General features: G+C 44.0%; 1 protein-coding gene across 2 annotated transcripts in view; it reads left to right on the top strand.

The window, feature by feature from the left end:
- Window positions 1–23,968, top strand: part of TXNDC11 (thioredoxin domain containing 11) — a 132,680-nt gene that overhangs the window by 93,662 nt on the left and 15,050 nt on the right. For both annotated transcript variants that reach the window (XM_040356862.1, XM_040356861.1), the window contains 2 exons: window positions 116–845; window positions 21,397–21,542. In XM_040356862.1, the coding sequence (XP_040212796.1) occupies window positions 116–845; window positions 21,397–21,542 (876 nt within the window). The remainder of the gene's footprint in view (window positions 1–115; window positions 846–21,396; window positions 21,543–23,968) is intronic.

Here is a 23,968-nt window from a genome sequence, read left to right as displayed (position 1 = left end):
TGTTTGCTTTTGGATTTATTATCACTTTAAAGTCCCCACATGTCCCCACTGTATGTTACTTTAGTTTTTTCACTACATAAGTATAACAGGTCTTTTAAATGTTTTCCCTTTGTAGATCATGGAGGTTGCTGTAAATTATAACAACTGCACTGAAAACTACTTTACTGGGCCTACTTTTCAAGGAAATCTAGATCCTGTGTTAAAGTTCTCCAAATCGTTTCCATGCTGTAACACGGTTGTCCTTCCACAATGGCACTTTTTAACCCAAGTTCACAATGTGTGTGAGCTGTGTGTTAATCAAACCAGGGGAGTCATCCTGAGTCCAGTCGGCACACCCCATTGTAACTTCCTGGACATTGGAGCAGCCTTAGATTCTTTCTACCTCAAAGAACAATATTTTCTCGGCTTTATGTCTAGGATTAGAGAATGCAGCAACTTTCTAAGTACATACAGTCCCTATCACCACTATACTGCATGTTGTCAGACAGTTAAGAGAGGACTTCTTGATGATTTAGCTTCCAATCAGGAGAATGTGCCTTTTGCACTTTCTTCCCATGGGAAGGACTCAAGCCAGAAATATCTATTCGTAATGCCTCACATTGAGGAGAAGAGACAAGTTACTCCTGGCTATCATATCAGCAATGAGGATATTGCTGGCCTCAGGTGCAGGACCAACAAGACCTTAAATATGTATCTTTTGGATTCCAATTTATCCTGGTTGTATGCACAGAGACTTGGAGCCTCTGGATCTGATCAGGAAAAGATGTTTGCTGCTATCATTGATGTGAAGGAAGAAATCCATTATATTATAGATCAAAGTCAGCCTCTCATCAGGCCTACTCTAGGTAAGGAACTTTTAATAACTATAATTAGTGTTTATGTGTAAAATAGAATATGTGCTGATGAAATCAGCATAATGAAGGCTGGCTTCTGCCAAATTTATATTTAAGTCAGAAGAGGTGAGTTGAATCTTTTTGTCTTCTCATATCTCTGAAGCTATTTTATTCAATGCTGAAATCTTTACTCAGGAGGGGAAACTTTCAGCAGGAGACAGACTAAGAGCCGGTTTGTGGGGATGAATTTGATTTAGATTGGGTAATTAAACTGGTATTAATGTGCATTTGTTTTCCTGAATTAAATGTAGATGGTTTCATATCATAAGGTTTGCGTAAACTTTAACTTCTGTGGTTAAGGGTTAATCTTCATTGTTAGAATAAATGCTAAGGATTAGAGATATGAAATCCAAAAGCAAACATTTATTATATTGCAGCTTACCAGTACTTAGATGTGATGGCTGCATTCTTTTTCATTTTTAAGCTTTCTTTCCCTAATTTTTACCTGGCCAACGCCGATCTAATAGTTGGTAAGCTGCCATATATTACGTTTTGGGTTTAAAACCACTTCAAGTTTTTGGTTTGGATTAACCAATTGTACATTCGACAATAGGCTGGCAGGGACATTTAACGCTCTGGGTTGACGTCATATGATGTCCTCCCGGAACGTGCCCCAGAGGCCATGCTGCGGCACGATCTGTCTCTAGGAATAAAATGCAATTCCAAAGATCACAGGAAAGACTCCAACCAAGAGAAAGAGGTTCTGTCAGAGTTTGGAGATCTTTTAATTTTTGTTTTGGGCCTTTAGATTTAGATTGTTTAGTGGTTAAGGGCCAGATTCTCGTATAATGGCCTAAAGTTGCGGCGGCGTAACGTATCTCATTTACGTTACGCCGCCGCAAGTTTTACGGGCAAGTGCTTGATTCACAAAGCACTTGCTTTTGGTAAAGTTGACCCTAAAATTTCTTAATCCTCCTCAGTCAAATTTCATTATAAGTGATGGCATGGTTGTTAATCGGTTTTCAGAAAATTAGGAGATTTTATATCTTCTTTGTTTGATTCCAATGTCTGTTATGTTTGGATTAAATATAGCACTTGCAAGTTGTTCAATCATCTATTGTATGTCCTGATGTCCAAATACCAAAGTGATAAATATATCATTTTTTGAGGGGTTTTGACAGGACTTTCATTTGGTGGTAATGCAAAACGGATTCTAATTTCTGTCTAAACCAGTTAAAGATTTTAAACGCAGGAGTTAGGCTGGGATCACACAAATTCGATGCAGGAACCAGCACGATTCCTGTGCGGCTTCCCGATGGCATGTCTCTTGCAGGCAGTTCACACTGCCCCATGGAACCATTGCGGGTGTCAATACAAAGTTAATGGCAGCCCCTAGATCGGTCGCAGTGTGAACTGTCAAATGGTGCGGGAATCGGATAGCATGGGTGTGAAAACCAATGCAATCTGATTCCAGTGCGGACCAAAAAAAGGATCATGCCCCATTTTGTTCCAAATGCGAGTCAAACTCACCCATATAATCAGTGTGGCTGAATTTGCATCGCTTGTGATCTGCACAGCAATGCGGTGCGAATCACATGCAATGTCTGACATCGCCGTAATGTGAACCCAGCCTTAAACTCTATAAAACATTAACATTTTAGGGCTTCCAAAATTGCTAATAACTCTTAAACGCTACTACAAAAAGCAATTACCAGCGTTTTTTAAGCTAAAAAATAAAACACTAGTGTGCATGGAGCCAACTACTTCGAACACTGCTCAAATTTTAAAAAGCCATTTATTTTACATATTTATGTCTATAGATCACTTTAAAAAATACTAAGGCAAAAAAGATTTGCATTAGTAAATACTAGTTTGTACCCCAAAAAACAATATACATAATTTCATTAAATCCTGAATAACAAAACTTCTTGTCTTTTTAACCTAACTTAATAACTAGTTTGAAGGAAAGCATTCTTATGCTTTAGGATAAGACACTTAAAGTGGTTGTAAACCCCATTCATGAAATCTGACTTGGGCACATATATCTGCAGTGTTTACTTATCTCTCTCCAAAGCTCTGAGTGCCGTGTCTTTCAGCCGCTCTGTTCCTCTATTATCAGCATGATCACTTCTGACCAGATCTCTGACACACAAGGTAACAGCAGCTGAAAATGTATGTCTGGGAGGGAGTTTAGAGATTAGCAGAAAGGTGATCTATTCACAATACAGCTCTGCATGTTTCTTTGTTCCCCTTTCTATGTGCCTTTCCTTCAATCAACTCTCACACAGTGTAAGCTCAGACTCCCCTCCCACTCCTGCTACAGGAATAAAGCTTTGTAACATGTGTTTTTTCGAAAGAGTGTAGAAAGCTGAAAACGGCAGATATACATGTAAAACTTATGTAGGGAAATTTGTTCATCTTTGTGTATCATCTGAGACTGTTCACTTTACTGGGTATATGTGAGGGTTTATCATCAAAATAAGAAACGGTTGCACCTCACATGGTCAAATAAAGTTTATTTAAATATCAAAATAGCCAAGATGACACCAATAGTGGTCAAGGTAGATGCATTTCACACAACAGAAATGTGCTTAACCACTTGGGGACCACTTAACGCCGATATACGTCGGCAGAATGGCACGGCTGGACACAAGCATGTACAGGTACATTGCCTTTTAAGTGTCCAGCCGTGGGTCGAAGGAGTTTGTATTTGTCTACCCAGTTCTGAGATACACAGAACTTCCTGACACAGAAAAACCCTGTCTGGCAGGGAAGGAAAAACTTTTTTTCTTTGCTTAAGACACTGCTTCCCCCTTCTTTTACCAATGCCGTATACTACCGGTAAAAAATTTAAAAAGTGTAAACGCCTTTATTAGGGTTGTCCCGATACCGATACCAGTATCGGTATCGGGACCGATACCGAGTATTAGCGGGAGTACTCGTACTCCCGCTAATACCCCCGATACTAAAATAGAATACTCCCCCCCCGGGGAACATTACAGACAGCGTTCGTTTGAACAGCTGTTTTCCCCGCCGCGCATAGACACTCCCCCTTGGACGGATCTGTCCAATCGCGAGCAAGGGGGAGTCACATAGACACTCCCCCTTGCTCGCGATTTGAGAAATCCGTCCAAGGGGGAGTGTCTATGCGCAGCGGGGGAAACAGCTGTTCAAACGAACGCTGTCTGTAATGTTCCCCCGCCGCGGTGATAACAGTAGGTACGGGGGACAATGGCTGCTGTACGGGGGACAATGGCTGCTGTACGGGGGACAATGGCTGCTGTACGGGGGACAATGGCTGCTGTACGGGGGACAATGGCTGCTGTACGGGGGACAATGGCTGCTGTACGGGGGACAATGGCTGCTGTACGGGGGACAATGGCTGCTGTACGGGGGACAATGGCTGCTGTACGGGGGACAATGGCTGCTGTACGGGGGACAATGGCTGCTGTACGGGGGACAATGGCTGCTGTACGGGGGACAATGGCTGCTGTACAGGGGACATGGCTGATGTACTGGGGACATGGCTGCTATACTGGGGACATGGCTGCTATACTGGGGACATGGCTGCTGTACTGGGGACATGGCTGCTGTACTGGGGACATGGCTGCTGTACTGGGGACATGGCTGCTGTACTGGGGACATGGCTGCTGTACTGGGGACATGGCTGCTGTACTGGGGACATGGCTGCTGTACTGGGGACATGGCTGCTGTACGGGGGACATGGCTGCTATACGGGGGACATGGCTGCTATACGGGGGACATGGCTGCATTTGGGGACACATTTAAAAAAAAGTATCGGTATTCGGTATCGGCGAGTACATAAAAAAAAGTATCGGTACTTGTACTCAGTCCTAAAAAAGTGGTATCGGGACAACCCTAGCCTTTATTCAATCTGCACCAGTCACGTGATGCAGAAGCTCCAGCTCCCCTGTTTCATGAAGTGACTGCTGCAGGGGAGAGGAGGAGCCTCAACAGATGGGCAGTACATAGTGGGTGACATCAGGGCTCTCACAATTCAGCCCTGTTGAGCAATTTCATGACATGGGGGAGCCAAAGCTTTTATTACATAGTCGAATTGAAAAAAGACACAAGTCCATCTAGTTTAACCATGCTAGAGCAGGCAAAACAAAAAAGGTATTAATACAGATCTTTTTTACAGCAGTATGCAGCATAGGTAGGAGGTGGTGGGACGCTGTGTTTTAAAGCAGACTTGTATGTAGCTTTTACTTCCACTTTAATACATCTAGTTTGGACAGTAAGGCTGGGTTTACACTGATGCAAATTGGATGTGTGTTTCTCCGCATCCAATTCCCCTGACAGAAAAGTGTGACTGAAGTCAATAGAGCCGGTTCACATGCCTCCAGGGTCCAAATTGCAGAAGGGTCCTGTGCGCCTTCTGATCCATTTTCGGTTCAAATTCAGCTAATTGATTGGGCCTGATTTGCACCTGAACCGGTGAATAGAAATGCACCTGACCCCCTGCTGTAATCCCAGCCTCAAGGAGCAGCAAGCAGATCATCTCCTCTTTGTCCCTCTTCTCTCTCGCCAACATGTTCTTGCTAGCACAGAAGCAGCACAGCACAGCTGATTGGCTCCTTGTGCTGTCTCTACCTTTTCCAGTCTGAGCTCAGCTGTACAAGGGATAGAAAGTGGCTGATACAAAGTCAAAATTAGGTACTTGCTCTGCTTGCAAAACATACTTTCTCTTATCGTCCATGGACGGACACAGCTCCTTTTAAATCTTGAAAAGTGGGTTATGTTCCCGGTTTACAGGAGAGGACTAGGCAGAAACATGTTAGATAATTAAATACATGTTACATTAACAGAGTTGAACAGCCCCGCCCAGGGGGCGGTCCCTCCAGACATAACCCTCCTCACTGCGCCCTGAAGAGAAATTTTATTTAATTTTACTTTTTCTTGAAAACTTCTTTCTAATGTCGGCTGAGAGACAGGCTGGATAATATAGATCCTTGTAGTCTACTCAGTCCGACCATCAAGCGTGGGCACACCTTTGCAAAGAGCTGAGTCTGCCACGCCATACCCCATGACTCCTGGGGTGGCCAGTGAGCTTTGTTCCGAGGTCCGCATATGACTGAGCTGTGGTGTTCTCACTTACAGTGGACCGGCCGACAGCTACCTCCATTGCGGTTGTAGTTCTGTCAGCGGTTCCTCGCTTAAGTACAGTCCCTCCCACTTCGGTGGGTTGGTATGGCTGGGGTTTGGGGGTCCTATTCTCCTCCCTTCCCTGCTCCTTTCCCTCTGCTGCATTACTAAAGCCGCTGTCTGGGGGGGCCTTCCTGAGGGGGCTGTGTTATCTGGTGTTTTTGTCTTTTTGGGTATTTTCGGTATTTGGGTAATGGATATTTTCCTGTAAGGGGTTTTCACTGTATAAGCCCTAGGAGGCTTTTCTAGTTTAAATGCAGCATTCTGCTGCCATTTGGCCGGCGCTGGCGCCATTTTTTGGGAGGTTTTCAATTGCATCGAAAACTCCCATTGGCGGCCATTTTGTCGTAGCCGCGCTATGTCGCTGCTTACATTGCGGTCGGCCATTTTCCTGTGGCCGCGTTCTGAACGCTCGCCGGCCTGACCCCTGGTGCAGTCCTGACCCCTAGTGCTGTATACTACGGCGCACACAGGTCCCTTCAGACGCTGCACGGTTCTTTTCCTCTCCACGCCGTGTGCTGAGAGCGGTCCGCAGCGCTGGGCAGTTCCCCTCCTGAGGTGAGTCCCCTGGGTACCCCTGGGCAGCACAGCAAGTGGGTAAGATGCCCTGAAGAGGGCCCTAGGAGCTTTAGTTTATCTGTAAGGACAGGTGCTGCATGCACCTACATGTTATACACATTATGTAAATGTTCTTAATCTATGGAGTCAGTATCTGGGTCCTTTCCCAACATGCTGGTGATGGCAGCAGGTGTTAGCACCTGGGGATCGTGGACACTTTTGTGCCAGAGTGAGGGTGGACTGCGGACGGGCGGGGGTTAAGAGTGCCCCCTCCCCCGTTATCCCCTGGGGAATATTCTGTTATGGAGCCGCGGACCAGATACCTGGGTCAGTGCAGGATAAGGCATTATGGGTGCGCTTCTCACTGCTGTACGGGACTTTCCTCGGCTGGATAGTGCAGCTGGGTTTACGCCGAGGGCTCTTTTTGGTTTACAATTCAGATTGTTCTTTGTAGGGTTTTCCCTTCCGTGCCCTTCTTTGATAATTTTTTAGATGCGGAATGAGAAAAGCCGCTGAGGGCTTTTGTAGTCTCTCACCGCCGGGCAGTTCAGTGCCCCTTTGAGGAGAGCCCTTTCAAGAGGTGGGCTTCTTCTCTGGTGGTGGACCCTCCGGGTGTCATGTATAGATGACCAGTCTCCCTATTGCGGGAGGCCCCGCTTGTATGGATCTGACTGATAGCAGATCAGAAGTATTGACCCTTTCCATGTTTACCATGCTGGGGTCTGACTTGCGGCCTATTGCGTCCGCTACTCTAGGTTATCGGTCACTCACGGAGTGAGCATTTTGCACCAGACAGTGGAGGAGCGCCGACTCTCCCCCCGAAGTTATCAGGCTAGCGGACCAGCTGGTCCAGGCCTCATATAGGTCTGTGATGCTTCATTGAATGCTGCACCCTTGTTCTCCAGGGCTTCTATTTCAGAATGGTTTTATGCACACCGTGGTGTAGTGGTTAACTTCAATACTTGGCAGCAAGAGAGTCATTGATTCGAATCGGACACTGACACCAATCTGCCTGGAGCTTGCATTGTCGCTCCCTGTGTCTGCGTGGGTTTCCTCTGGGTACTCCGGTTTCCGCCAAGGGCATGTGTGCATACACCTACATAATATACATACACACTATGTGTGTGTGTTATTTATGGGCAACCCTCCCAGGCTGTCAAAGGCCCAGCTGGGGGTCTAATCCGTCCCTGGGTGTGTAAGCCGATCACGCCGGCACCCAAATCCTGCCAATGTATGTAGCCTTCCCTCCCTATCTCTAGGTGGGGGGGGGCGGCTTGCAGGTTCACAATTCAGTAAAACCTCCCTGCTCTTCGGAGTACTAGATAGGGTTTTCCTCCTATCCCCGGAACAAAGTTCTTTCCTCGTGTCTTCCTCTCCCGGCCCGTCGATCTGCCTTGGGCGGTGTGGGACTTGCTAAGCTGCAGGGTAATTTTACCTTTACTGCAGGACGAGAGGTTTGGGGTTTTCTATGGGCCTCAGGCCCCGAATACCTTTGTGAACGGGTAGTTCCGCATGGAATCCATTCGTTTAGTGGTAGCTGCACTCCATCTGGGGGACGTCCCTGGCGTCCTCGGAGATCAGGGACGCATACTTGCATGTCCTGTTTTGCATATGTCAGTGTTCTTTCTGTGCTTCATGGTGAGAGAGGGTCTCTGTCAGCTTGTGGCCATCCCTGTTGATCTGGCCTCGGCACCATGGGTTTCCAGCTAGGAGCTCGCACTTATCCTAACTTTGTTGGGACAACGAGACTTTGCCTCATTGGCTACTTGGATGACTTTCTTCTGAGAGCAGCTTCTGTCTCAGACCTAGTGGATGTTATTCCCGTTCAGACCCTCTGAAGATTCGGGTGGGTGTTAAACATTTAGGCCAGAAGGTGTAGCTTAGGGGCAGCTAGCCCACCTTCCATGTGTGCGACCCAAGGTTCAAATCCTGGGCATGCTTGTTTCTTCCTTCTAGTGGGCGGTGTTTACAAGGGATGCCCGCCTCAAGGGTTGTGGGGGCACCTGGGGGTCCAATCGGCTCTAAATCGCTGGACTTGCGTGGATCTGCGGCCACACCTCCCTGAATGTGCCCGCTCTCGTCTGGTCTCGGTAGCTATCCAGGGTCGGGCCTGGCTAGTGCCTGGGTGGGAGACCGCCTGGGTCTACCAGGTGCTGTGGACCCTGTCTACTGTTCATTGTCCTACTGTTTTAGGCGATCAGGCTATGCTTCTCCTCGTGGTCGAGGAGGTTGCAAGGTCGTCCGATCTGGTTTCAGCCGGACAACGCCACGGCTGTGGCTTCGGTCTACCTTCAGGTATACCAGCAGGCGGACTACTGGAGTTGCTAGATGCTGGACCAGTGCGACTGGTCTTTGTGCTTGGGGTGTTTTGGCTCCCTTGCAGGTAGGTAAGCCTCACAGGGCATGGATCTCCTGGCAGCTCGTCTCCACCGCAAGGGTGTCAAAGTTAGTGTGTAGTAAATGATACTTCTGCGCTACTAGTGAGTATTACAAATGTGAATAAAGATGAGTAGTCAAAAGCAGCAATATCTAATAGTGTTCATCATACACAAAAATAAAATGATAGAAAGGCGATATGCGCTAAAGACAATAGTAGAATTCCACTATGCGGTGAATAACTGAACCAAACAAAAAACAAATGCGATAAATATAACACACACCCAAAGGTGTAAGTGACAATCGTGATAAATATGAGTGAATGTATGACTAACATGGTGAAGTTAGTAAATAAATGACAATGTCCCAGAGAGTAAATCTTCATGAATGGATAAGATGTATAGCAACAGCAAGCTCTTTCCTGGGGTTACTGTTATAGTGGGAGTCTATGTGTGACACTGCAATCTGTGCCCGGTCTCACAGAACTCTCACCTTAATGAGGCTTGATCATGCATGCAGTATGGGTGTAAGCGTCTCCAGGGGTAGTACCAGATCCTCTCCTGATCCCCTCCAATGAGTGTGGAACAGCCTCTCTCTCCCAGTCCGAAACACCTAATGAGTGCTCAATGCACCATGTGTGTGAGAGCAAGGGAATAAAGAATGCCTCCAATGGTGTGGTACCGTAAATGTAAATGGACTTTATAAAATAATAAAAGTGGACTCTTACAAAAGATTAAAAAGTATATGCATAATAACATGTTTCATATAGATCTTAAAAGGGATCCCTTTGAAGCCCTCCTCGGGAAACCTATTGTGGAGTTATTACGCCCAGAGCGGCAATTTGCTCAGCATCTCTTTACTGCAACTAAATTGACCATCGCGAAAGTTTGGAAATCCCCAGCGCTCAGTTTTGAAGCGGTAAAGAATCGTATGAATGAGGTCATGGTGAATGAAAAATTGACTGCTATCCTTTCAGATACGCATGACAAATTTCTCAGTCTGGCGGTCATGGCTCGCATACTCTCAACCCTCCCGATTTGATGACACGCTCCTTAATGATTTGATGCTCACCTGTGCACACGCCCCGTGGACCCCTCCTCTCTTCCCTTTCGCTCCCCTCCCCCCTTTTTTTCTCTCTTTTTTTTCCCTTTTCTTTTCCTCTCCTTTGTACTGGACTTTACTTCCCCTTTCATTGTTTCTATCTTCTTCTTTTACTTTTTTCTAGGCATTCTTTCCATAATTTTATTTGGCCTTCAGGTTTTGGCCGAGCTGAGATGGTTGTAATTGTAATCTCATAGTTATTGCACTTTATTTCTGATAATTCTTTATAAGGAATTTTGCCTGAAGGAGACTCCTCCAGTCACACAGCTTTGCTGACATGACTAGGCGACTATGCTGTGGTTTTTTGACCATGGTCGCCCTACCCACTCAGAGACTTTTGGATGGGTAAACCTTGGTTCTTTGTTTTTCCATTTCAATCTCGTGTGATCTCGATCCCTACGTCGTTACGTCACTGTCTCGTGACTTATCAGGGGAACCTGATTGGTTATCGAGACAGCCTAGATATATAGTAAGAACCGGAAGTAAATAAAGCGCCATTTTCTTGTAGTCCAGTGCGGATTGCCGGCGCAGCCATTTTTTCGGTGGAAACAAAGTAGATATAAATCCACAATTTCCCGAGGAACGGAGATATTATAAAACGAAAAAATTTCCAATGCCGGCTTGCGGAGCATGGCTAGATAAAAGGGGAACTATAATATACAGCATGTATAAGTAAATAGATTCTCAATGCTGTCGTTTGTATCTCCGTGTATCCTCCCGGACAGACAACTAATGATAATAAGGAAAATTTAAAATACATATAATGATATGTATGATGATAAAATGGTCCCATATTGACGGGAAAATGTATTGAATGATCAAATTTATAATCCCTTAATATGCCCACATGTTAAGAAAGCTGCATCATATTAAGACGAGCATATAAAATGGAAATGGAAAAATAATAAAAAATTATAATTAAAAAAATATTATATAAAAATGAATATAAATATCCTAGACAGAGAGAAAATCTTAGTCTATGGATATATTTATGGATATATATAGGCTCTAAGATGGAAGGTCTACAAAAAAATGTAAAAGTATAAAAATGTATATACGGTAATATATGTATAGCCACTATATACATAAAAGATGTGAATGCACATAGTGTAGACCTATACCATAATGGGGAGAAGACTCACAAGGCAAGATTCCTAACCCAAAAATATAATAACCTTGAATGTCCAAAACCGTCGCAGGCCTGAAGCGATCGGATAAAACTTATTTGTATACATATTGAATGTTAATACATAAATGACTCCAGTTCCATAACAGATAGCAGTAAAGGTAGAGTAATACACAGTTATGGTAAACATCTGTGAAATAAATAAGGCGTATGAAATAAACTACCTAAATTGTCCAAAATATGACTATATGTGCTAAATATGGAAAAAGACATTGAGTTAAAAATTGCTAAGGAAACAATTGAGGTCAAATTCCACATTCATTCCCTCCTGGAGTGAGAGTCCTAAGAGTATGTATCCATTGTGATTCTTTTTGACTGATCTCTCTTATTTTGTGACTACCCCTCCATGACCCCTTAAATTTCTCTATACCCCAAAACTGTAATTGTGTGGGGTCCTGATTGTGTACTTTTGCAAAGTGACGCGATACACTGTGTTTTGGAAAACCTTTTACAATATTTTGTATATGTTCCTCTATTCTTACTTTGAGGGCCCTCTTAGTTTTTCCCACATACTGCAGGTTGCAATTGCACTGTAGCACATACACCACACCTTCCGTATGGCATCCTACAAAGTCTCTAATGGTGTATGTGTGCAAATTCAGTTAGTTTGCCTTGGAATTTTTTGGCATGTCTACAGGCATAGCCATTCTTACAAGGAAAGAAGCCCTTACCATTAAAGAATGAATAGCTGGGTTTGGGAGGTGGTGCAATAACCGATTGTACCAATCTATCCCTCAAGGTCGGTGTTTATTTGTAGATGATATCTGGATTCCTTTTTATTAAGAATTTCTTTCTTTTATACCCAAATTAACTAAAAGTTGTAGTTCTTTTTTGTATTTGTTGGTAGGGTTACTTAATAGTTTGATGTATGTCTCCTCATCTTCTAGTTGTCTACTTATTTCTCCCAAATATTGTTCTTTTGTTTGAATAACTACTGCACCCCCTTTATCTGCTGGGCGGATAACTATATCATTTCTTGCGGTAAGTCATTTTAGGCCTTTCTTTATCTGTATTGGATCAGTCTTCTTTTTAAGTTCTAGAGATTTCAAATCTTGTAGGACAAATTTTTTGAAGACCTCAATGTGTTGGTTATCCGATACCTGTGGGTTGAATACGGACTGATTCCGCAAAGTGCTATGTAAGGGCTTGATGTTAGATTGTATGTATTTGTGTAGTTAATTTGGGTATAAAGAGAGAAATTCTTAATAAAAAGGAATCCAGATATCTAGTGCCAGAAATCTGTAGGATCCCAGTGATATATACAGTTCCAAAAATCCACAAGTCAAAAGAAAACCCACCTGGACGGCCAATCCTGAATGGCATTGAATCACTCGCATCCAGTATAGGACAGTATATCGATTATTTCATCCAACCAGCAGTCCAGAGTACACAAGCGTACCTTAAAGACACAAAGCACGTACTTCAACTAATTAATTCAGTCCCTGTATTAGAAGGCCGTACTTTGTTAGCCACGGCAGACGTTAAGTCGCTATATACAATAGTGGGACACCATGATGCCTGCCATGCTACGAAATGGCTATTACGGAAGCATAGCAATTTGATCTGTAAACAGCGCAAATATTTTATTAAATGTTTAGAATTTTGCCTAAAATACAACTATTTATGGCATGATCAAAGCTACTACAAACAGGCTATTGGTATAGCTATGGGGGCTAAGTTTGCCCCTAGTGTGGCAAACGCGTTTATGGCGCAGTGGGAAGAACATGCCGTATACGAGAACACACCCACTGAACTTACATTGTATAAAAGATACATCATTGTATGGAATGGGAGCAAGGAAAAATTAAAATTATTTTTAAACAAGTTAAAGTGGAGTTCCACCCATAAATATAACATTACATCAGTAGTTTTAAAAAAATGTCATTAGTCCTTTAACCACTTCCCGCCCGGCCTATGGCCGATTTACGTCCGGGAAGTGGTTACACAATCCTGACAGGACATCCATGGACGTCCTGCAGGATTTCATGCCGCACGCGCCCGTGGGGGCGCGCGGCGATCGGTGATGCGGGGTGTCAGTCTGACACCCTGCATCTCCGATCTCGGTAAAGAGCCTCCGGCGGAGACTCTTTGCCACGTGATCAGCCGTGTCGAATCACGATGTAAACAGGAAGAGCCGTTGATGGCTCTTCCTCACTCGCATCTGACAGACGCGAGTAAAGGAGAGCCGATCGGCGGCTCTCCTGACAGGGGGGGTTCGCGCTGATTGTTTATCAGCGCAGCCCCCCCTCGGATCGCCACATGGACCACCAGGGAAGCCCACTCTGGACCACCAGGGTGGGCAAAAAAAAAAAAAAAAAAGCATGTAAAAAAAAGTCTTAAAAAAAAAAAAAGCTTTTTTAAAAAAAAAAAAAGATGCCAATCAGTGCCCACAAATGGGCACTGACTGGCAACATGGGTAGATCAGTGCTGCCCCACAATGTCCATCAGTGCCACCCCACAGTGTCCATCAGTGCCACCCCACAGTGACCATCCATGCCCAGTGCCCACCTATCAGTGCCCATCTGTGCCACTCATAAGTATCCATCAGTGCCGCCTATGTGTGCCCATCAGTGCCGCCTATGTGTGCCCATCAGTGCCGCATACCAGCGCCGCCAATCAGTGCCACCTCATCTGTGCCCGTCAGTGCCATCTCATCGGTGCCCATCAGTGCCGCCATATCAGTGATTGTAATTGAAAGAGAAAACTTACTTATTTACAATAAAATTTACAGAAAAAAATAAAACGTATTTTTCAGTCTTCTTTTTTTAGTTGTTGCGCAAAAAAAAATCGCAGAGGTGATCAAATACCACCAAAAGAAAGCTCTATTTGTGGGGAAAAAAGGACGCCAATTTTGTTTGGGAGCCACATCGCACGACCGCGCAATTGTCATTCAAAATGCGACAGTGCTGAAAGCTGAAAATTGGCTTGGGCGGGAAGGTGCGTAAGTGCCTGGTATGGAAGTGGTTAAGAAAATTTTTTTTTTTTTTTACATGCCTTCAAAGTGTTGTTGCTAGGCAGATAAGTTAATCTTCCCACTTCCTGAACCTAGGTGCTTAAGCTTCCTAACCTACACCGCACAGACTCCTGGGAATGTAGTGGGTGTAACTTTCCAGGAGTCTGTGCACTCCCCAGTCTCAAAGAATCATGTGACTTGGACAGCACAGGTGCTGAAACCTGATCTGACACTGCTTGTGCAGCACTGAGCATGTGCGAGATTTGCAAGGCTGAAATCCAGGAAGTCATACAGTCTGGCTTCATGATGCACACACTTAAGATGGCCCCAGTCAATTTCTATTTTATAAAGTGTCTAAATGCTGTAACAACCTAACAAAACGGACCTTAGTTTACAGACTAACTTTACTAGAATACATTAAGCTTGTGTATTACAGGGGTATTTATATATAAAAAGTGAAATTGTGACCGGAACTCCGCTTTAAATGACAATGAAAAGAATATTTGCTTAGTATGGAAGATTGATGAAAAATCGGTTGACTTTTTGGATTTAAGTATCACGTTGGAAAACAAAATCACGACCAAAACATATTTCAAAACAGTGGATACCAACAGTTAGCTATTAGTAGAGAGCTGCCATCATAAACCTTGGCTCTACAATATTCCGAAAGGGCAACTCATTAGGAATAAAATAAATTGTACCAAGGAAGAAGATTACAACGAACAGGCTACACGGATTGGAAAAGGATTTGAAGAAAGGGGATATGATGATTCCTGGATTAAAGACTAAATTAAACATGTACAGAATATGGATAGAAATGACATGTTACAAAATAAAATGAAATCAAGAAACCAAGATGATGTACCATGCCTCATATTGGACTATAATATCCAGCATAAAGAAGTAGCCAAATTGGTACAACGCCATTGGCACATCTTACAAAACGACAAAGATTTAAAAAGCATTCTCCAGATAGAGCAAGAATCATCTACAAAAGAGCACCGACCTTAAAGGGGAGTTCCAGCCATTTTTATGTTTATTAAAAGTCAGCAGCAACAAAAAGTGTAGCTGCTGGCTTTTAATAAACAGGCACTTACCTGCTCCAGCGACGCGCCGGCCGGGGGTCCGCTCCTCTCCCCCCCCCTCCCCAGCCGGCGTCTTCATCTTCAGTGTGGGCACCCGGCCGTGACAGCTTTCGGCTTCACAGCCGGGCAACCCCCTGCGCATGCGCGAGCGGCGCGGCACTGCGCATGCGCGAGCGGCGCGGCCCGGCGCCGTGCCGTGTAATTGGCCAGGAGATCGCCTAGGACCTGTGACGTGTCCTAGGCGATCGCCTACAGCAGCCACTTCCTGAAGGCGATTAAGCTTAGTCGCCTACAGGAAGGATGAAGTGGGACAGGAAGTCCCACTCGTGCTGAAGCCCCCACTCCCCCCCCAAAAAAATTACATGCCAAATGTGGCATGTAAGGGGGAGAGGAGTGGGTTAAGAGGAAGTTCCAAATTTGGGTGGAACTCCTCTTTAAGGGATAGATTGGTACAATCGGTTATTGTACCACCTCCCAAACCCAGCTATTCATTCTTTAACGGTAAGGGCTTCTTTCCTTGTAGGAATTGCTATGCCTGTAGACATGCCCAAAAAATTCCAAATTAAACAAACTGAATTTGTCGGAAGCAATACAGGGCACACATACACCATTTATAGGATGCCATACGGAAGGTGTGGTGTATGTGCTACAGTGCAATTGCAACCTGCAGTATGTGGGAAGAACTAGTAGGGCCCTCAAAGTAAAAATAGAGTAACATATACGAAATATTGTAAAAGGTTTTCCAAAACACACAAAACGCATCACTTTGCAAAAGTACACAATCAGGACCCCACACAATTACAGTTTTGGGGTATAGAGAAATTTAAGGGGTCATGGAGGGGTAGTCACACAATAAGAGAGATCAGTCAAAAAGAATCACGATGGATACATACTCTTAGGACTCTCACTTCAGGAGGGAATGAATGTGGAATTTGACCTCAATTGTTTCCTTAGCAATTTTTAACTCGATGTCTTTTTCCATATTTAGCACACATAGTCATATTTTGGACAATTTAGTTTATTTCATACGCCTTATTTATTTCACAGATGTTTACCATAACTGTGTCTTACTCTACTTTTGCTGCTATCTGTTATGCAACAGGAGTCATTTATGTATTAACATTCAATATGTATACAAATACGTTTTATCCGATCGCTTCAGGCCTGCGACGGTTTCGGACATTCAAGGTTATTGTATTTTTGGGTTAGGAATCTTGCCTTGTGAGTCTTCTCCCCATTATGGTATAGGTCTACACTATGTGCATTCACATCTTTTATGTATATAGTGGCTATATACCATATACATTTTTATACTTTTTACATTTTTTGTAGACCTTCCATCTTAGAGCCTGTATTATAAATATATCCATAGACTATAAGATTTTCTCTCTGTCTAGGATATTTATTTTTATATAATCATTTTTTATTATTTCTTATTAAAAAATGGCCGCGCCGTCAGTCCGCACTGGACTACAAGAAAATGGCGCTTTATTTACTTCCGGTTCTCACTATATATCTAGGCTGTCTCGATAACCAATCGGGTTCCCCTGATGAAGTCACGAGACGGTGACGTAACGACGTAGGGATCGAGATCACGCAAGATTGCCGTAGGTCGGAAGCCATTGGAGGATACGTAAGACGGTGTTTGCACGCCGCATCTCGTTCATTTAATGCATCTACTTTTTAATCTTTTGTAAGAGTCCACTTTTATTATTTAATTAAGTCCATTTACATTTACGGTACTACACCATTGGAGGCATTCTTTCTTCCCTTGCTCCCACACACATGGTGCATTGAGCACTTATTAGGTGTTTCGGACTGGGAGAGAGAGGCTGTTCCACACTCATTGGAGGGGATCAGGAGAGGATCTGGTACTACCCCTGGAAACGCTTACACCCATACTGCATGCATGATCAAGCCTCATTAAGGTGAGAGTTCTGTGAGACTGGGCACGGATTGCAGTGTCACACATAGACTCCCACTATAACAGTAACCCCAGGAAAGAGCTTGCTGTTGCTATACAGCTCATCCATTCATGAAGATTTACTCTCTGGGACATTAATTGTCACTTATTTACTAACTTCACCACGTTAGTCATACATTCACTCATATTTATCACTATTGTCACTTACACCTTTGGGTGTGTGTTATTATATTTATTGCATTTGTTTTTTGTTTGATTTAGTTATTCACCGCATAGTAGAACTCTACTATTGTCTTTAGCGCATATCACCTTTCTATCATGTCAAAGTTAGTGGCCAGGTCTAGTGAATTGGTACAGACACGTCAGTCACGCTGGTGGCCCTGTGGGGTCTGTATCGGCAATTTTTTGCCGTTCCGCCATTGTAGTTGCTTCCTCGGCTGCTCCACAGAGTGGAGGCTTAGGAGATCCCGATGATTCTAAACGCTGCAGCTTGGCCTCGGCGTCCTTGGTACGCCCATCTCGGGGCGCCTGGTAGCGGAGGTACCCTGGCGGTTGCCAGGGCGGGTGGTACCTCTGTCTCGAGGTCCCATACTTCCTCCTGTTGTACAGTCACTGACTTACTCAACATGGCTATTGGAAGCCAGACTTTAATAGACCGGGGTCTGTCCGACTCAGTCATCTCAACAATGCTGAAGGCACGGTAGTCTTCTTCCGGAGGATCTACCGTCGTGCCTGGCAGGCTTACATCTCTTGGTGCGAAGAGATGGAGTGACGTCCACGGACGTACTCGGTGTCCAGGGTCCTGCTGTTTTTACAGCTTGGAGTGGATCTAAAAATTGCTTAAAGCACCCTTTGGCAGATTTCAGCCCTAGCTTTGTTCTTTCAGTGGCCTTTTTGCAGCCCATTCCCTGGCAGGTCCCTTGTTTGTGGGGGGGGGGGGTTGCCATATACTTCCCCTCCTTGGCCCATCTCTCCCCCCATGAGTTTTGACTCTGGCGCTCTCGGTTCTTCTGGAACCTTCCTTTTGGAAACATCCGAGAGATTTTCTCTTGACACTATCTCAGAAGGTGGCCTCTTTAGTGGCCATTACCTCTGAGGGGTTTCTGAGTTGGCGGTCTTGTCTTGCAAGCCGCCATGCTTGATCCTCCATAAGGATTAGGTGCTGGTGCATTTCGCCGGAATAAGGGCATTGTTCTTCCATCCTTCTGTCCTCGGCCGGCGCATCCACGGTGGTTGCCTTTTCATACTTTAGGCGTGGTACGCGCTTCGCGGGTGTATCAGCCTGCTACGGCTCCGTTTCGGAGATTTGACTCTTTTGTGTTGGTGTCTGGTCCACAAGAGGGCCTGGTGGTCTCGTCGACCACCATTTCTCGGATCAGGTAGGCTGTCATACAGGCCTATGCTCTTAAGGGGCGGGCCCCCCTTCCTGTCACGGCACTTTCGACCAGGGCAATTGGTGCTTTCTGTTTTTTTTCCGACGACATGCGTCGGTCTCACAGGTGTGCGAAACGGCGACTTGCTCGTCCGTTCACGCCTTTTCCGGAATTTAAATGGTTGCTGTGAGTGCATCTTCTGATGCTTCTTCCGGCCGCTAGTTTTTACAGGCGGCTGTTTAAAGTTGCACCTCTTCTGTTGAGGAGCTCTGCTTGTTTTTGGGTGAAGTTAAAATTGGTTTTACTGATGTATTTCCCACCCCTTGTTTTTTAAACTGCTTGGGGACGTCCCACTTGTCAAGATTTAAGGAGCTGTGTCCGTCCATGGACGATAAGAGAAAATAGCATTTTTTGTACTCACCGTAAAATCCTTTTCTCTGAGTCCATGGATGGACACAGCACCCACCCCTCCTTTTTAGGTTTGTACTGCTTGTTATGAACTGAGACTGCATTCTGCAGTGAGGAGGGTTATGTCTGGAGGGACTGGCTGTTCAACTCTGTTAATGTAACATGTATTTAATTATCTTTCTGCCTAGTCCTCTCCTGTAAACAGGGAACATAACCCACTTGTCAAGATTTAAGGAGCTGTGTCCATTCATGGACTCAGAGAAAAGGATTTTACGGTGAGTACAAAAAATCCTATTTTTAACCACTTAAGGACCGCCCCCTGCACATATACGTTGGCAGAATGGCACGGCTGGGCACAGGCACGTACCTGAACATCCCCCTAAGTGCCCAGCGTCGCGCGACGAAGCCCCGATCGTCGCCGGTGTCCCGCTATAGTTCACAGGAGCTGAAGAACGGGGAGAGGTGTGTGTGTGTAAACACACCTTCCCCGTTCTTCACAGTGGCAATGTCATTGATCATCTGTTCCCTGATTATAGGGAAAGGCGATCAGTGACGTCACACGTTCAGCCCTGCCCCCCTACAGTTAGAAACACATATGAGGTCACACATAACCCCTATAGTGCCCCCTAGTGGTTAACTCCTAAACTGCAATTGACATTTTTACAGTAAACATTTTACAGTAATGCATTTTTATAGCATTTTTTGCTGTGAAAATGACAATGGTCACAAAAATGTCAAAAATCGCTGATCGCCGCCATTAGTAGTAAAAAAAATAAAAATGCCATAAAACTATCCCCTCTTTTTGTAAACGCTATAAATTTTGCCCAAACCAATCGTTAAACACTTATTGCGATTTTTTTTTTTTAATTTTTTACCAAAAATATGTAGAAGACAACGTATCGGCCTAAACTGAGAAAAAACAATGTTTGGGGTATAGCAAAAAGTTATAGCAAAAAGTAAAAAATTATAGATTTTTTTTTTTCAAAATTGTCGCTCTATTTAAAAAAGCAACGCTGTGCCGAATCGCATAAACTGGCCAGGTCCTTTACCTGCATAATGGTCCGGGTATTAAGTGGTTAATTGCAAATTCTTAAATGTAAGCCTGCATTAATGTGTGTCTTAATATATTTAACGCTGTTTTAAAGGCAAAGGGTGGAATACACCAAATATTGATTTGATTTTGTTATTTTTCTGTTTATTCAACACTGTAGGTTGTTAAAGTGGAGGTTCACCCGGAAATGTAAATTTTTAACATTAGATTCATGCTCATTTTGTCTAGGGGAATCGGCTAGTTTTTTTAAAAACAAAGCAGTAGAGAGCGATCTTCTCCGCCGCTTCCGGGTATGGGCTGCGGGACTGGGCGTTCCTATTTGATTGACAGTCTTCCGACAGGTTTCCGACGGTTGCATCTATCGCGTCACGATTTTTCGAAAGTAGCCGAACGTCGGTGCGCAGGCGCCGTATAGAGCCGCACCGACGTTCGGCTTCTTTCGGCTACTCGTGACGCGATAAATGCGACCGTCGGAAGCCTTTCGGAAGCCTGTCAATCAAATAGGAACGCCCAGTCCCGAAGACCATTCCCGGAAGCGGCGGAGAAGATCGCTCTCTAAAACGGTAAGTACTGCTTAATTTTTTTAAAAAACTAGCAGATTCCCCTAGACAAAATGAGCATCAATCTAATGTTAAAAAAAAAAAAATTCGGGTGAACTCCCGCTTTAATTAAAAAGCAAAAGCATCCCACCACCACAAAAAAAAGTAAAAGCATTCTCACTTTGCAGCATTTTTGCAAAAGTGCCTAGAACATGTGTACAGTACTGGTATATTTAGCAGTTTTATCCACTAGCATTTATATTTTTGTCTATCCATTTCACAGCTCTGTGCCACCGCATAGCCCTGTCTGACCCTTACAGGTCTTGTCCTTCTCCTAGCCTGTGACTGTACAGTGAAAGGAGAATTAGTAGACTGATGAGTTAATGTGTCGCTCTGCTCTCTCCATCTATCAGCATGTTGGCACATGTGCCCTGCAGCACAGCTGACTGACTCCTTGTTCTGCTTCTCAATCTCCCAATGTCTGCTCTGTTGTACAGGGTTTGGAAGAGGCTAATACCAAGTACATTTAAATAATAATATATATAGCTGCATTAATCTGTCTTTTATACCTGCCTAGAGTTCAGCTTTAGGCTCACATACACATCTAGAACATTAATTGGCGTTAATTGAAGCTGTTTGTACCTTTTGTTTGATTCTGAATATTACAGAAATGAAATTGTTTATATGATATACCATATGCACTGTATGTGTTCATGTATGTCAGAATAATGCCAAGCTCTTGTACTTTGTGATTCACACTCAGAGGCAGCACACGGTTTTCATCATAGTGTTATTTTGACATGGCATGATTTTATATGTATGCTCCTTTTTTTTATTTTTTAGAGGCTTTTATCCAGAATTACAGCAAGGTTTACAGTCCATTGCAAAGACATCTAGTCAGTGACCCTCCTACCAGGAAATTCAGACACCAGCTCATCACTGAAGTGACCTCCGGTACTTTCCATCACATTGTTCTGGACATAAGAAAGGTTCATATTGTTTTGCATGTATTTACATTTGGATCTGAAATGTGATACAAGGAATGTGAAGTCTGGAAGGCAACTACTGTTTGTTGTAGCTTTAGCAAAATGTCAACCAAGATAGTGTCACCACCAAGTTCCTGTAGTACCTGAAATTGTTAAAAAAAAAAAAAAAAAAAAACACACATTTCTCCTCCTGATTTATATAAATTGGCCCCACAAGTACCCTAAAGCACAAATTGATTTAGCCCCTTGCTGTAGCTAGGACAGGCTATGTGCTCATTTTGAGTGGTGCTAAGCATTAGCTTTTTAATAGATGGTTTAAATGGAAGGGATTTGATAATCAGCTGCAGACGTGAGTTAAACGTCAAACCCCTGTTGCTGTCGGGGAATAGCGGCAAAAAATGAACAGAGATGATCGCCTAAGGTTGGAAAGCTAAGAGGACATTTTAAAAAGCGGTAATAAGAGATCAGCAAAGCTGTGGGGAGATGTCAGAGAAGAGGAGAAGCTGCAGAGAGATTGGAGACAAGTCATGTTACTGACAACAAAGGAACAGAGGCATTGTGGGAAAAGTGCAGAATACAGCCTGGTGGGAGAGAATGAATGTGGAAGGACATGGTTAGACTGCTAAGATTAAATCTTTTTGTTAGAACGATTGGTTGCCTAAAATAGGAGCCAAGGAATACAGCGATTGATTGGCATGTTTGTTTAACTGCAGAAATGTGAATTAAATGTTGTGTTTGTCAAGGCTTTAGACATTCAGTTCATATTAATATTACTGGCCTCTTCAGCATACAAACACTTAGGCCTGGTGTTTTTCAGTGTGTTTTCAATTTTGCAGAAACGCACTAGAGTTCATTTACCATGGTTTCTTATGGGTCACGTTCACATTGTTTGTGGTTTTCTCCTGCATAACAACTCCCAAAAATGTAAAACGCACCAGAAAACGCATCGACTGCAACCTACAGTGAAAACCAGACCTTAAAATGTATTTCCATTTTCTTGCAGCCAAATTGGGATAACACCTACAACCGTGGCCAACGGTTTTGAGAGTGACACAAATAATTTTCACAAAGTCTGCTGCCTCTCTTTTTATGATCACAATTAGAATATACTTCAGAATGTTAGGCTTTATGTACATGGGACGTTTTTAGAACCTCTCCTGAACGATTTAACTTGACAGATAGTAAACCACGTTTAAAATATTTTTTTTTTTTTTTAAGGGGCCAAAAATGAAAAACCCCTAAAAACCAAATGCGTCTAAACGCGGGTTTCTGCGTTTAGATGCGTTTGGCGTCGGAAACTTCTGCGTCTGAACTCATTTTTTTGCCTTAACCACTTGCCCACCGCAGTGCGAGAATATACGTCCTCGACTTTGTGCGGGGATATCTGAATGATGCCTGCAGCTACAGGCATCATTCAGATATCACCGTCTTCAGCCGGCGATTCTGTGCACAATAAGAACGATCAAAGCGGCAGTTCCCCCGCTTGATCGTTCTTATAGGCAGCGGGAGGGGACGTCCCCCCCTCCCGCCGCCATCCGGTGCTTCTCCGGGCTCTCCCGTGCCATCGAGGGCCCGGAGAGCGAATCGGCCGGCGTTCTCTGAAGAACCATAGAGATGACTGGTGACCATCATCTCTATGACCGTCGGAGGCCCGGGCGCGACGTTATGACGTCACGCCCGGTACCCGGAAGTAAACAAAGCCGCAATCGCGGCTGTCGTTGTGAGATCGGTGAATGTTTTTTCACAGATTTCATGCTTGTAAGCCTGGAGGAGAGATGTGGGGTCTTATTGACCCCACATCTCTCCATAAAGAGGACCTGTCACTGTGATTCCTATTATAAGGCATGTTTACATTCCTTGTAATAGGAATAAAAGTGATAAAAAAATAAAAGTGTAAAAATAAAGAAATGAAGTAAAATAAAATGAAAACATTTTTTTTTTAAACGCCCCTATCCCCGGTAGCTCGCGCGCAGAATGAACACGCAAGCAAGTCCCGCCCACATATGTCGTTCAAACCCCACATATGAGGTATCGTTGCGTGCGTTAGAGCGTGTGCAACAATTCTAGCACTAGATCTCCTCTGTAACTCGAAAATAGTAACCTGTAAAAAATTTTAAAGCGTCGCCTATGGAGATTTTAAAGTACCGAAGTTTGGCGCCATTCCATGAGTGTGCGCAATTTTAAAGCGTGACATGTTAGGTATCAATTTACTCGGCGTAACATCATCTTTCACATTATACAAAAAAATTGGGCTAACTTTACTGTTTTGTTATTTTTTAATTCATGAAACTGTTTTTTTTTTCCAAAAAAGGGTGTTTGAAAAATAATTGCGCAAATACCGTGCGAGGGAAAAAAAAGTTGCAATGGCTGCCATTTTATTCCCTAGGATGTCTGCTAAAAAAATATATATAATGTTTTGGGGTTCTGAT

Source organism: Rana temporaria, chromosome 6 (assembly GCF_905171775.1).
Source record: "Rana temporaria chromosome 6, aRanTem1.1, whole genome shotgun sequence".
NCBI lineage: Eukaryota > Metazoa > Chordata > Amphibia > Anura > Ranidae > Rana > Rana temporaria.
This window is presented reverse-complemented; position numbering and strand designations above follow the sequence as displayed.